The sequence below is a fragment of the Octodon degus genome, unplaced genomic scaffold (genome assembly GCF_000260255.1).
Source record: "Octodon degus isolate 3935 unplaced genomic scaffold, OctDeg1.0 scaffold00028, whole genome shotgun sequence".
Taxonomy (NCBI): domain Eukaryota; kingdom Metazoa; phylum Chordata; class Mammalia; order Rodentia; family Octodontidae; genus Octodon; species Octodon degus.
Window position 1 is genome coordinate 9814641 of NW_004524604.1, and position 16365 is coordinate 9831005.

General features: G+C 34.9%; 1 protein-coding gene across 1 annotated transcript in view; it reads left to right on the top strand.

The window, feature by feature from the left end:
• Nucleotides 1–16365, top strand: part of Itfg1 (integrin alpha FG-GAP repeat containing 1) — a 292179-nt gene that overhangs the window by 159040 nt on the left and 116774 nt on the right. The window contains exon 9 of the mRNA XM_004629193.3: nt 15556–15650. Within this exon, the coding sequence (XP_004629250.1) occupies nt 15556–15650 (95 nt within the window). The remainder of the gene's footprint in view (nt 1–15555; nt 15651–16365) is intronic.

Here is a 16365-nt window from a genome sequence, read left to right on the forward strand (position 1 = left end):
AAGATCTGTTTTATAAAAAGCATTTTATTTAGCCAAGAAAATTGGTGTGTATCTATGGTTCCTTCTACTCAACAGTATGAGGCAAAGAGGATCACTTGAGCTTTAGGAATTCAAGATTGGCCTAGACACATAGCAAGACTCCATCTCAAGAAAAGCACTTTGGGGCTGGGGAGATGGCTCAATGGAATAAGTATTTCCCTGGCAAGCACAAGGGCCTGAGTTCAGTCCCCAGTTCCGCCAAAAAAAAAAAAAGAAAAGCACTTTGTGCATTTCAAATAATCTCCCAGGACCTCTTTGAGGTGAACAATATTATTTATTTCTATTACACAGTGAAATAACAAGGTTTCTTAGAGGTTAAGGATCTTGTCCAACACATACAACTACTACAAGGAAAGAAGAGCTGGAAGATGACCCTGGCTGTCTCTCATAAACTGTGTTCTTAATCCTGTGTACTTTCTTCTACATTATTAACATATGTGCCTTTCCCACTGGTGATCACCAACAGTGAACTACTGAGACACACCCATTTCTATTTTTTTAAAACCACATATTTTGATAGTGAATCTTCCTTCTGTTCCTTGTATTTTCTTATGGCTTCTCTCATTTTCATGCCACATGAAGTACACACAGAAGGTCATTTACTAGAAGTAAGTTCTCATCTTCCTTTTAATGTTGATTTCCCCCTGCTCAGGGTGTTTAAGTTTGCAGCCATGTATCAGTAGTTTGAAGTCAAGTTTTGAAGCTATGATTCATTTCTAAATTGTAGTTCATCATAGACAACCAGAATCTCTTTATTGTAACACATTCTTTGTTAAAATTCAATAATAAATGTATAAGAATTTCTTAAATCCTCTCTCGGTTAGTGTTTCTCAAATGAAATTGTGTATTTTTCTTTACAGTATACCAATGATTTCTTCTCATCTAATTTAGGAGTCTATTTGAAGGGTCTGCTTTTATCCATCCTGTATGTCCTATGTTGCATACAGTCTTTAAAAATAATCTCCAAGAGCCAGCAGTATAGCTCAGTGGACTAAGTGCTTGCTTAGCTAAACTCAGGGACCAGGGTTCGATCCCTGGCACCACATGCCATGCTGGCCTCGCCACTGGGCACACTTAGCTAGTGATGGTGTCTGGGCGTGGTGGCACATGCCTGTCATCCCAGCACTAGGGAGGCAGAAAGCAGGAGAATAACTGCGAGCCCGAGCTGCATAGTGAAAACCTGCACCCCCAAAAAAACCCCGTAAAAATAAATAATAAATAAAAATAATCTCCTTATATTACAACAGTACCGTAAGTTAAGTGAAGAGAGCAGAGAATAGAAATTAGTAGATCAAACATTAACTCATTTTGAAATAGAGCCGGTGAGATAGCTTAGCAGACTAAGCATCTGCTTAGGCAAGCTTAGGGACCAGGATCCCCCATACCACGTGCTGTGCCGGCCCTGCCCCCAGGCATCCTGAGCCAGCCAACAAGTCTGAGCATGGTAGTGCACACCTATAATCCCAGTGCTAGGGAGGCTGAAAAGAGGAAGATCATTGCAAGTCTGAACTGTGCAGTGATACCCTGTACCGCACTCATGATAGATAGATAGATAGATAGATAGATAGATAGATAGATAGATAGATATTTTGAAGTAAATCAACAACTTATTAAAAACATTTGAAAGGGCTGGCCAGATAGCTCAGCAGACTAAAGTCCCTGCTTAGGCAGACACAGGGACCAGGGTTTGATTCCCAGCATGCTATACTGGCACCACCTCCAGGGTACACTGAAACTGTGACTGAAATGGACGTGATGGTGCGCCCCTGTAATCCCAGCACTTGGGAGGCTGAAAACAGGAGGATCACTCTGATCTGTGTAGTGAGACCCTGTAGACCCTGTACTAAATACAAAATAATAACAGCAACATAAATTTGAAGGTTTATAGAATTTTTATTTTAAATTACAATATAGGGCTATGGAGATAACTTGGCAGTCTATGCAACTGCCTGGCAAGCACAAGAACCCAAGTTTGATCCCTGATACTACATGCCTTTCCAGTCCTGGAGCCCCAGGTATTCCGTGCTTGCTGCGAAACTGGGTGTGGTGGCATATGCCTGTAATCCCAGAGCGGAAGACACTTAAGATGAGGATCACTACAAGTCTGCACTGTGTAGTAAGACCCTGTACCAAATAAATAGATAGATAAATAAATAAGTTTTTTTAAATTATCATATGTATTTTATTTTAAATCTGTTACCACTCAGCTATAGCAGCTCATACTATTTTGTCTAAAGATATATTACGTTTGATATTCAGATAAGCATAATTCAAATCTTAACTATGGGTAATTACTCAAATTCCCTAACCATTTATTTCTTCCTATATAATACAGTATTATAAATAAATTTGTGATGAATATAAAATAAAATTATATTTTGGATGATTGAATTCCTTGTACATAGTTCTTCCTAAGTAAATGAATGGAGGGGTTATAATAGGCTATTTCTAGACTAAAGAGTTTAATATCCTATTTATTCAATATTATTTTCAAAAGAGGCAAGAGAAAGAAGGAATCACAACTGCAAAGTCCTTCCATACCAGCCTTTTTCCTTTCCCCCTGAAGCTCCCCAGCATCTACCTTGAACTTTTACTCTTTTTGGCATACCCAAATGAGGTGAGTTCAGAGTTATGCAAAAGAGAGATGAGCATCTTGCGTCCAACGTTCAGGTAGTCTCTGGGAAGGTAAAGCAAAAAAACAGTATACTTGAAGAGTGAGCTCACCTTTGTTGTCTCAATCCAGTGACCAGAGCTGACCTGGCCACATAAGAGGTGGGGAGGAGCAGGGACGTTAAAATGCTGTAAGTGGTTCTGGTTTTTCCTATACTGAAGTAAGAACTCAGGGTCCCCCTTTTTCCAAATTTCCTGAAGTTAGAAGTTTCTTGGGGGGCTGTGGAGATGGCTCAGTGGAATAAGTGCTTCCCTGGCATGCGCAAGGGCCTGAGTTCAATCCCTGGTTAAAAAAAAAAAAAAAAAAAAAAGTTTGCTTGGTTGGTATCAACTTTTGATAGTTTTCCATGGTTAAGACAAAGTTATTTGAGACATTTTCTGCTTATATATTTAGTGTGTCCTTAAGGGAACCAGAACCTGGAGCTATCTTCTTTGACATTTTACTGATGTCACTTGATCCAGTTTGGTCTGTTATACCCTGTATAGTTTGGGATTTTTATGTTTTTGCTTTTTACGTTTTTGTGCTTTACACTGCTGAGACTTAAACTCAGGGTCTTTGCACTGAGCTACCCTTCACCCCACTTGAGGTGGGAGTGGTATTTGAGGCAGGATCTCCATAAATCCCTGAGTTTCCTAGACTAGTCTTACACTTTGAATCCTCCTGCCTCAGCCTCTCAGAGTTCTGGGATTACAGGCAGTTACCATCATGCCAGCACTTTTTTTTTGATGCATAGAAATTATATATACATACACACACACACACACACACACACACACACACACACACATATGGTTTTTTTTAGTTTCATTTAGCTATCATACTTCTAAGGTTCATTCACTTAGTAACATATATTAATAATTGTTTGTTCCAACATTCATAACTACAGGCCATAGTAATATGGTAAGTGGTGCATCTTAAGTGCTTTTATGGTACCAAATCCTCATGCAGTTAGTCATAGGTGCAGCTTTTCAGAAATAGCTGGATCTAGGTTGTGTGATGCTGGGATCAAGAATGTGATTCTTGTATTGAGTCATAATGTAATGTTAGACTTAAGGCTGCCCCACCCTTGGTATGAGTATTGCCAACCCTAAGGATGGGTAGCTGGATAAGTTACAAGGGACAGAAAAAAGATCCCCACTTATTTGCTGCCTTCTGGCTGCCCAGCTTTGCCATAAACTATTTCTCTTCTGTGTTGCTCCTCTCCCATACCACCCTCCCTTGGAGCCAACTTTTTATGAACTAAAACCTTTAAAAACTGTGAGCCAAATAAACCTTTTCTCCTTTAACTTTGAGTGTCAGGTATTTCTTTCTCAGAAGGAATTGTGACAGTGCTCTTGTACAAATCTAAATTAATAAGTTACTGTTTGATATGCAATGAAATTACACAAGTGTGAATATCTTGATTTTTTGAAATTTGAATTCAGATCATTATATTTTTCAAGTTTTAACATTGAAGCATCAGTAATATTGTAATAATAGTAGTAATGAAATGTTTGTAAATGCCTTATCAGTAAGAAAAATATATTTGCTTTCCTATTTATGAAACAAGGTAAAGAGGACCAGTCCCATAATACAAGAAGGTCTTATATCTACTCTGCTTGTTGTGGTTTAGAAAAATGACTGTACTGAATTTTAGCAACTTGCATGTATTCTCAAAGCCAGATAGTTCTTCCTCTAACCTAAGTGCAAGCTCTATCCCTTACTACTTTTGTGAAGTTATAAAAAGCAACTTTTTTTTTTTTTTTTTTTTTTTGCAAAACCAGGGATTGAACTCAGGCACTTGTGCTTGCCAGGGAAGCGCTTATTCTACTGAGCCATCTCCCCAGCCCCAAAACGGCCATTTTATATTATGGCTAATACTTTGTAGTGTACTTCACTAAATGAGAAATTTTTGAACAAATGTTCACTTTTCTTCTATCATATCAAAACTGACCAACTCAGAATAAGGTAAAAAGTCACATTTGGGAGTATATTCTTCAATATTAGTCATCATTCCCTTTCAGTCTAGGGAATGACCAAGCTGCTTGCTAGGTCCCTAGTTCAACATGAGCCCTTTAAAAATACCTGTCAGTATCAGCAAGAGAAGGCTATATCTTGACTAATGAATGTAAATTCCATATTTGCTTCTTGGTTATTGGCTTTTTGTGGGAGTGTCAGTGTTACCAAACTTAGGATCTTTGTCTGGCAACTGATAATACTATTCCCTTCATGGTTCTTGGCAGAATCAAACATAATGGTATGTGAAAGAAACTTTGCTAGCTTTTCAGGAATTAACCAAGTCTCTTCCTCCACCACAGAATACATTTATCCTTTATATTGGAATAGAAAAAGTTTGACAACCATGGCTTTACATACTGTATCCTTAGTGAAATTAAGACAACTGTATGTCTAAATGTTTTCTGCTTTTTTTCTTCTTCTGTGATTAATCCAGGCTTATGGGCACAAAAGGTATCTCAAGTGTGATACTGAATGACATTTCACTTATTTCGTAGATGACTAACCTCATAAATCGTGCACTTTGAATAAACTCTGCTGTAATGCAGAGGATAGTAGGAACACCCTGTGCAGTGACTTGAGCCTAGCTGATTGAATAATTATCTAGTTCTAACCATCCCAAGACATTACGTGGTTAAACAAATGTATGGCTGTAGTCGAGTCTTGACAGCCTCTCTCTGTGTGTAATTCATTCTTAAAATTCCTGAACCTCAACTTACTTTCTTTAAAATGGTAAAAGAAAAATAAAATAAAATGGTAAAAGATAATGGGCCTAATTTCTATAGTCATTTATATAATTCTAAAATTTTATATAATTTGAAGTCACTAGGTAAATTAATCCAGTTAATTCTGATTTTATATTATGTTGGCAGGTTATTTAAAATAGAAGGATCAATAATTAGAAACATATGAATAAAGAAAGGAATCCTTAGGCCTCTTGCTAGGTGCAGCATTTTCTTTTTAGTGTTTATAAAATCCAGAAATCACCATTGCCATTTGTGCTCTTTACTTCTGAATGCAGTTGCTTCACATTTGATTCATTTGTCCTTTGTAAAGGATGGTAATAAAGGTTTTATGAATATTTTGTGGTACAGTTGAAATGTCACCATTACTAGTTGCTTCACCAATCCCAACCAACCCTTCTGACAAATTTTATAATCAACCAATGAAAAAAGAATGTAGCCAGAGCTTCTCAAGACATTCTATACCTAAAAATCTTTTTTTTTTTTTTTTTTTTTTTTACGAAGGGCAGTTTTACTTCTTGAAGACAAGGTATTGAGACCTGTGAGTTTGGAATCCTAATAACTTTTTAAGTGTCTAAAAAGATTATATAGATATTTTTATAATTGACCTAAAATATCTACAAGTAGAAAGTAACTATTCTATAAGTGTGAAGGGAATTAAGGATATTTATCTTCCCCCAAAAAAGTGCTAATTAGTTCGCTGATTGTGCAACAAAATGTCTAAAAACATTGAAAATACTTTTCTTATAGAAATTTCAAATTATTATAATTTAGATATTTATTTTTCAAAAGAATCTTTCACATCAGCCTTGCATTTATGAAAGTTGTCCCCTTTTTGTAGTTTTCAATTTTTCTTTAAAATATTTCTGGTTATAAAAATTTCTTAAAATTAAACCTCCCAAACAAGTATCTCAGTGGAAGCGGCATATATACAGAAATTTAGGGTACCTAAATTAATATCTATTGTCAATATCCACTTCCACGGAAGCTGTCTTTAGCCCTGCTTTGGAGGTAGCACTCCCATTTGTGCTGTTGAGACTGTAGCCTTTCCCCAGTCAAACTGGAGACATGGCTCTTGGGTTTATTAGAACCAACTGCTCTTGACTTTGTGGTGTGAACATTTGACACCTTTTACATATTCATCTTAATACTAAATGACCATTCATTAAACTCTTAGAGGAAATGGACCAGTGACTGACAATATGGTACCTAGAGATCAGCTGCCTGAGCTTGTATTGTGAGTCTTTTGTCACAAGTGAGGTGTGTAATCTCTTTCTACTGCATTCTTTTATAACATAAAATTTTAATAACACTATGCGAGTCCTTATGACAGTTGAATATTGAGTGTGCAAAACTCTTTAACAGTGTTGTGTATGAATGAATGCTTGCCATTGTCTTCATCATCATTTAATCTTTAAAAGAAAATATTGGGTTACTGTATGCATTTTACAGATAAACTGAAGCTAAGAAATGATAAATAACTTGCTCAAGGTCACATTACTAAATTGTTCAGTTGAGATTTAAACTCTGGTCCTTCTGATGCGCCTAACCCCGTGCTTATTTGTTTGATTTGTTTGTCATTGTTGTTTATTTATTTACACAGGGTCTCACTATGTAGTTAGGGCTGATCTTATACTCAGTATGTAGCCCAGGCTGATAAAACTTCAAGGAATTCCTTCTGTCTCAGCCTCCCAAGTGCTGGAATAACAGATGTGTGTCACCATGCCCAGCTGTAAATTCATGCTCTTACACTGGGCTATGACTTTAGTAGAAGTAGATTCTTCATAGCATTTTAGAATGTCATATATGTGCATGTGGAAACTACACTTCATATTCTGGACAGAAAACTGAACTGACCAAGCACCTTAGGAGCACAAAAACTCTAAAAGCAAAATCTCATTGTCCTTTCTACAACCCACGATGTCAGCATTTCTTGAGTACTTTTTGAAACAGTTTTAATTATACGCACTTTTATTCTCATCTTCAACCCCCCCCAAAAAAAATACTAAATTGTCAGGAATTAACTAAAGCTTTGTTTTAAAGAATGGCTATTATCAAGAAGTCAAATAATAACATATACTAGAGGGGTTGTGGGGGAAAGGAAACTTTTTCCACTGTTGGTGGGAGTGTAGTCTGGTGCAATCTTTGTGGAAATCTGTAGGGTTCTTAAAAAACCAAGACTAGAGGTTCCATTTGACCCAGCCTTTCCCTTACTGAGGTACCTTCCCAAAACAAAAGCATCATGCCATAACAATACATGCACACCTATGGTCATAACAGCATAAGTTGTAATAGCCAAATCTTGGAAACAACCCAAATGCCCATCAACTGGTTGAATGGATAAAGAAAATGACTTTTTTACAATAGAGTACTACTCTACCACAAAGAATATACTCGAGACATTTCTAGGAAAATGGATGCACCTTGAATCCATTCTCTTAAGTGAAATAAATCTGATACACTTGTGTAAGTACTGCATTGTTTCTCTGGTGTGAGAAACCAACAATGTAAATAAGGACCAAAGTTTGTAATAAGTACTGTAAATAGGAAGAAAATGTTCAAATGGGGAGGGGAACAAAGAGGAGGAAAAAGAGAAAGGAAAAAAATTAAAATAAGTTTTGGTTTGTTTTGGTTTCTTTTGGTAAAAGTGTTCCACTGTGTGGTCCCAACTTTAGACCTCTAACTCATGGTCCTGTTGCCGTGACTTCCCAAGCACTGAGATTACAGGCTTATACCGCCACTACCCAGCTACACGACAGATTTCATTCTTACGTTTGCTAATTTTATTCTCACTTTTATTTTTGCTTCCTTACTTACAGAAAAACAAGAATTGGGTCATTTTGCTCTCCTCTTACATATGGATCTTAATAGCTACTACATCTCTGACCTTCTGATCCTACATATTATTTTGGAATCAGGGTTATATTGGTGGAAAGAGACTAGCAGCTGCCTTTCCTACCTTTAGAGATAGATATGAGTTAAAAAGTAAAGCAAAAAATAGGATTTTGCTTTAGTTTCTTATTTATTTTTAGAATTCAGATTGTGAGTTTGACTTAGCTAGTAGCAATTTGTTGTAATGGATTACTTGAATAGCAGGATTAGAGACCATTGAAAGAAAATATTTAATCTCTTACTTAAGAGAAGTAATCCTAGGATGATCCCACCCCTGAATTTTCATCTTATTGAAAACACTCAGAAATACATAGACAAATTAATAATCTTTAAGTATCACTCTATTCTGTGCACAGTAAAGATGGGAAAGAGAACTAATCAGTTGTACAACAAGTAGAATGTTCTTAAATATTTTTCTATTGTGTTATCAACATGATAAATGTGTATGGGAGATTTGACCTTCATATTTTTCATAGTTATCATATTTCCTGTGAAAATATTTAAATAATACTGGTTTAGTTTGCAAAGATATATTCAAAAAGTTTAAAATATCCTTACTAAAAATGTCTTTATTTTATAAACATTATAGAAGATTATACGATATATATTTGAATAGCAATTTTGTTAAGAAAGGTCAAAGGCATAATTTTCATACATTTAATAATGGCCACTGAGTTATAGATTTAGTTATAGGAATGTTTAAAATAAACTAATCCAGACTTTCTTGTCTCACCCTCCTTCCAACTTCAAAAGGTAAATTAAAACCTTTTCCATGTCATCTGTTTCAGAGATGTTCCCACCGTCATGTCCTTAGGTACTGACCTGAAATTGGATTTCAGTCCAGGCATGAATGCCCTACTCACAGACATAGTATTTGCCTCTATCCACAAATTGGCAAGCAGAGAGGAAACTCAGAACAGGAAGTAAATAAACTTATGATTTTGCTTTTGAGAATTGTGAACTAAAAAAAAAAAAAAAAAAAAATCACAGCATAGTAGTCAAGGAATCACTATGTTTACAAAGACAGAAAAGCACCAGTAGTTAAATATTCAGGAGACATCACTGAAGCATGACACATAAAGATTCAAATGAAATGAATAATATTTTAAACTTTGAATCAGAAAAGTAAATAGAATAATTTATCCCAGACCTTGACAAGAGAAAATAATCATCATAGAAATCCTACCTATGACAAGGTATAGACAAAGCCTGAACTGAATATCAAATATAACCTGATGATTATAGCTGATAACAATGTATTACATACTTAAAAACGGATGAGATTTGATTTCAAGTATTTGCAAAACAAGTGATATATGTGAGGTAAATCACATGCAGATAACCTTGAATTAGCCTTTCCATAACATACACATTATTTCAAAACATCATGTTGTAAGATACCATAAAAATAGGCATTTCTATTTGTTAAAAAGAAAAAATAATTTTGATTTAAAACCTTAATAAGCAATTTTGGTTTGCTTTTTGTTCTTGGTTCCACACCATACTTTCTAGCAGTACTCAATCTGACAGTGACAAGCAGCATCTTACAGAAGTATAGCTTTTCTGTCATGGTTATGTTTGTATTCTTTCATGGTGTTCCCTTATCCCTGAAATTGAGTTAAGGCCCTGGCATTTTGATGGGGTTGTTTGTTTGTGTTTGTTGTTTTGTTTTTATTTATTTAGTTCAGGGTCTACAGGGTCTCACTACATAGATTGGACTCATTGTGTTCCTCCTGTTTTCAGCCTCCCAGGCACTGGGATTACAGGTGTGTGCCACCATGCCCAGTCTGAGTTACAATCTCAGTGCACCTCAGGGTTGGGGCCAGCACAGGATGCTAGCCCTAGCACTTTGTAGACCTCAATCATACAGGAACATCAGTGCTGTGTTTCTGTGACCACAACATAAACCTTAGCCTACATACTACCTAGTAATTGAAGCAAAGTAAGTATACTCATGTACATAGTCATAATTCTGCCATTTATATAATTTGAATTGAATATTTTAAAGAAATTAAACCACTTGTGTTTCATGGCCATGATCTTAGCATTCTAGGAATCTGAGGCAGGTGAACCATGAGTTTAAGCACAGGCTGGGCAACTCAGTTACTTAGTGAAATCCTGTTTCAAAATAAAGTGTTTCTCTTTTCTTTTTTTAATTTAAATGAGCTGGGGTTGTAGCTTAGTGCAGAGGCCTTAGGCTTGATCGCCTGTACCAACAGAAAAAATAGAAGTTAAGTTTATTCCTTTATTAAACCTCGATTATAGAGCCAGGGATATAGCTTAGTGGCATAAGTGCCTCCCTGGCAAGCTCAAGGAACCGAGTTCAATCCCTGGTGTGGAAAATAATGATAATAATTTTAAAATAATAAAATTAACCTTAATTATAGATAGTATGATTCTCTTTTTCTTTTTTTTTTTTCCAGTGATGCTACTCTTATTGCTTACTTTGGTTAACAAGCATTTTGAGAATAAATTTCTTAAATGCATATTATCTATTCCTAATACTATTCATTAATTATTTTAAAATTTTAATTTTTGCTTTTTAGTCTAATCTGATTATATACTTTTTGTTTCATATTCATGTATTTGTATGTCAGTACTTTATCTTACATTAATTTTTGTTGTGCTCCTCTGAGAAGTATAAAATGATATTCTTTTTATATTTCAGTGGAAATTAAAAGGAAATAGATTAGGGTAAATTTTTTAGAACTTTAGTATTTCCAATTTTACATTAATGAGGAAAAAAATGTAGTTTTAAGTGTAAATATGTTGTTGTCTATCTCCTACATGTCATGGGAGAGCTGCTACTTTTACCTATATCATTTGTTCATTTCAGCCGAAAATTGTAGTTATAAAAACTGTTACACGCATCTTTCAGCTTTGGGTCCCATATAGTAAAAAGGCTTGAATCCTATTTTAAAATCTCTTCAGGGCTGGCCTGATAGCTCAGTGGACTAAAGCGCCTGCTTAGACAGCACAGTGGCCAGGGCTCAGTTCCGGTCATGCCGTGCCAGCCCACCTACGGGATACACTGAGATGGCAGTTGAGACTGGACATGGTGGCACACACCTGTAACCCAGCATTAGGGAGGCTGAAAACAGGAGAATCACTATGACTACAATCCACGTAGTAAGACCCTGTAGACCCTATAAACCCTGTCCTAAATACAGAAGAAAAAAAAACTGATTAGTTTTGTGACTTTTAGAACTTATTTAATGTCTGATTTATTCAACAGGCAGATCCATAAGTTTTCCAGATGGTGGAAGGTAACATTTTGCCTTACCCCATGTTTGAGGTGTCATGATATGTTTTGTTCCACAAATCACAAATAAATTTATTTTTACTCTTAAACTCAGCATTTCAGAGTACAGATGAAAAATTTAACTGTTTTGCTTAGCAGTCTTTTTCTCCATCCCTAAAGTTTATCAAACCCTAAATTGTTATTTTAACATTTCATGCTAAGTGTTTCACAGTTTCCACTGGAAGCCATGCAGCTGGTCCTTGGTGTGAGAACCCTCAGGGAAAAGCATTTCTGTCCTTCAGGCATTGAACATTGGCTCTGCAGCCTGAACTAGCTACTCAGAGTCTACCCCCGTGCTGAATACACAGCATACGTAAGAGAGGGGATATTTGAGATAATATACTTCTTTTGTATATGTTTGCTGCTTTATAATTGTTCGCAAATTGTTCCTTTCATATTTAAATGTCACAGCAACCACTTGGTATGCAAATCATGCCCTGTTAACAGATAAAAATAAATAATACAAAAGAGATTTAATTTCTTTTCTGAAAATTAAATCACTTTCACTCACAAATTCATATGGGAAAACTATATCTACCTGTGAAAATTATAGCAAGATTATAATGCACACTTTATACCAAAATACATTTCAAACACTGAAACATAAAAACAATATCCAAAAGTACTAGAAGAAAGTAGGATGGACAGGGGGAGCCCAGTTAGCTATAGTAATAGAGTGGAAAGACTTTTATAAGTTACCAGCAAAATTAAAATCCAAATGAAAATATTAATGTATTTCTTCCTCTCTTCCCCCCAATACTGGGGGCTAACCACTGAGTCTTCACACTGAGCTACATCACAGCCTTACCAGTCTAATTCATAAGAAAGCTAAAAATTAAAATCCCGAGAGTCATTTTCAAAATCATATTATAAAAAAATGAAAACTGAGTTCTTAATGCCACTTCTGTGATCCTCAAACTGTGCACCAAAATATTGACCTAGGACAAAGTTCATCCAACTTTTAGGGGTCTACAAGATCAAACTATTTTTCTAATAATGCTAACCACGTTTTTTTCTTATCATTTTGTCTGTGTTGAACTTTTCATTGATAAAGCAAATCAGTGGTGGATGAAGCTGTTTGCAATTTAGCACAAAGTAATAAACCCAAAATTTACTCGTGTGTGTATGCATGTACGTGCACCACCAGGGTACACTCACAACATTAAAATGAGGTGGGGCAGGAAGAAACCAGAAGCATAGTTTCACCAACGAATGTTGCCGTTGGCCAGGAATGCTGTTGCAGGCCTATAATACCAGCCAGAGGCTCAGGCAGGGTATATATGAGTTAAGGATAGCCTCAGCTACAGGAAACACTGTCTCAAAAAAAAAAGGGAAAAAATGTTTTTCTTGAATTAGCAAAACATAATAATTTTATTAAATCTCAACCCTTCAATATGCCTCAACATATTCTCTGTATGAGGAAGTATGGACTGTACATAAAACACTTCTGCTGTACATTAAATAAGATGATTGTCTTGACAAAAAGTACTGGTATAATTGAGTTGCAAGCTGAACTAGCCACTTCTGTTTTTCCATGTTACCTCATTTTTTGCTTAGGAAAACTGACAGATTAACTGTTTGTGTTTTTGCATTTAATAGACATTTTCTCTGAAATGAGCAAACTGTTCTCATTAGTTAAAGAAAACAGCTGCTAGGAGTTGGTGCCAATGATAAAATTTGAGCTTTCAAACAAAAGGTTTTATTTCAGACTTTTCTGATAAGCTTATGTAACATTACCAAATATGAATTTTCAGTGTTGTATTACATAGTGTATATGCATTTTGGAAGATCTGTATAACTCATTGAGCCAACATTTTCCAAATGACCAGTTTGTGATTTTAGAAAGTCATACATTTTACGTGATTGCACGGGTAGAAATAAAACATCCATCAAAAATGTAAGATAGACCAGTGTATTTTAATTAACACAGTGGAAAAAGTATACTACTGTAAACTTTATCATGAGAAAAAAAATTATTTGTTGTTCTGGTGGTAGTGTGGAAGAATATCTAAAGTTATGTGAAAATACTTCCTCTATTGAAATATAAATATTTTCATATTTATCAACAAACATAACATATTCTAACAGTGTTAAGACAGGTATTGAAACCAGGCAATTCCACTCTTGTAAAAATTTATATATAATATGTTCATGGGTGTTATTTTTTAGTTAATATTTAGGCTCTTCTCCGTCTTAATTTTTAGTCTGCTGAGCTATCTGGCCAGCCCCTCAGTCTTTATTTTTAATGTGGTAAATAGCCACAGGTGTAAATCATATAAAGCTCATTTCATGTCCTTAATTTTTAAGAGTATCAGAAAGTTTAAGAACTTTTTTAATCCCTCTTCTGGAGATTAAATGAAAATTTTAATTTTATAAAACAATTTCAACAGTAATTCTCATTTTAGGAATTTATGTCACAAAATAATCTTAGAATTAGATTATACAAGATTATTTATTCTTGGATTGTTGTATTTCAAAAAGATTGGAAAACAATCCAGTGTTTACATATCAGTAGAGAATCAACTATATTGAGATACGTACATATGATGTAGTAGTATATTATATATTAGGCAGTTATAAGTTTACCAATAGGAAACATCTCAAAAATATATTAAATAATTATTAGTAATAAATAAAAATTCTAGCCCTAGACAGTGCGTAAAGTACTATAATATTTATACAGAATTATATGCAGTTCATGCATATATACTGTTGTTGGAAGGACATATAAGTACTGCTACGGTGATTGTCACTGAGGAAGGGAGCAAGCGACAAAAGTATGAGGAGGGTCTTTTTAACTGAATACGTTTTGAAGAATTCTTTTAAAAAATACCCCTCAAATCTGTTTTTCCTTACTGAAGTTAGATGTCATTAGCTTAATTTATGTTCCACTCGAGCTAATTTTTTCTGCTTTGGAATACATTATTGGAGATTTTATAAGCTTATGTATCTTTTTTTGTATATGTAAACTATTACAGTAAAAGATATTTAATTATTAATCATTGTTTTATTGCCTTTCTACTATTTATATTACCTGGGACACAAGTTAATTGATACAGTAAACCATAGCAAATAAATCAACAGCTAAAGCAACTTATAAGTCAGGCTCTCAAATAAAAAGCTGTATGACTATTCCTGTTAAGAGTTTTAGCTTCAGTTCATCAAAATCTGTAAAGCTCATCAGATGGTGCAGGCAGTAGATAAGAGGCAACTCAGGAGGCACTGTCTGCAGGTTCCTCAGTCATCCTGCCTCTAGAGATATTTGCAAAATAGTATGCATCTTTATAAAACAAATTAGCTCATTGTAAAGAAAATCCGTCTGTACCTTAATTTGCTTTTTTTCATGATTAAGGTCTATAAGTGCAAGGGCTGGGTATATAGCTTAGCGGCATAAGTGCCTGCCTGGCAAACACAAGGTCCTGAGATCAATCCCCCCAGTACAAAAAAAAAAAAAAAAAATCTGATTGCATTTCAGAAGCCAGGGCACTAAGAACGTTACAGTTCTTGAAGTGAAGCTCTTGCTGAATAAATGGCACTGAGAACTGTCTGCACAAATAGAGTCTCATGTGTAAAATAGGCTGTATGGCAGTATGTTACTCCTGACATGCTGATTTTTGTCTTGCTGCCATGACTGTTATGTAAAACTATCTTTTTAAAAGTTGTTGATTTTAACAGGAAACCTCAAAGGCTTTTTACTGACAGAGGATAAACATTTAATGATATAGTCCAGATTATAAGTAACAAGGACTAGAGTGATTTTTTAAAAACTGAATGACAGTCATTATAGAGCCACATGTCAAATCCTTTGATGTTATCCAAATTAATGGAGACCTTGAGTAGGAATTTTAACCTGTCATAAATAAACTTTTTATTGTGTGATTGTTAAGTGAACTCTTGAAGTTTTTTTTTGCCAGATGGAGATGGACATATGGACCACTTACTGCCAGGCTGTGAAGACAAAAACTGCCAGAAAAGCACCATCTACTTAAGGCAATCCAGAACAAACAAGGTATATCAGTGCTTTTTGATTTAATATCAATAGTTATTTCCTTGAAAAAACTTCAGAGTTTACAAAAGACAGCTGAAAAATCAGAAAAATTCAAAATTAATTTATTGATCTCATTTTAATTTGAAGTATATTAAATCTATTTTTTTACTCAGCACTGCTATAGTCATTTTTTATAAAGAAAAAGCATTCTAGATCCTATAATTAATGAACTGTTAGTATTTTCAATGCCAAATATAAAATATACTGGTTATATAAAAGAACACCATATCTGTCTTCAAAGCTAACTTTTTCTTTGTGCTAGCTAGATCTATTTGATTTTTTTATGTTGATTTTTTTATCTGTATCTTACATATAAATAATTTAGAAGCTGATCGTCTGAGTATTAACATGTGAATGATAGGTTATGCCAGTAATAGAGTTCATTAGTTTTACTTTCTTTTGAGGGATAATAGATTATAGAATAACATGTTAACTTTTACATCCCTTATGAATAGGAAGTATCACATTTTACACTGCAAAACTGAAGAAAAGAAATCATATAGTCAGCACTCTAAAATCATTTGACCATTACAGTCATAAATTTTATTGCCTTGAACTTTTTTAGCTTTAAATTCAATTAAAAGAATAGGTGGGGGCTGGAGAGATGGCTCAGTGGTCTAAAGCACCTACTTAGAACAAGCTTGGCAAAGCATCAGGGACCGCGGTTCAATCCCCC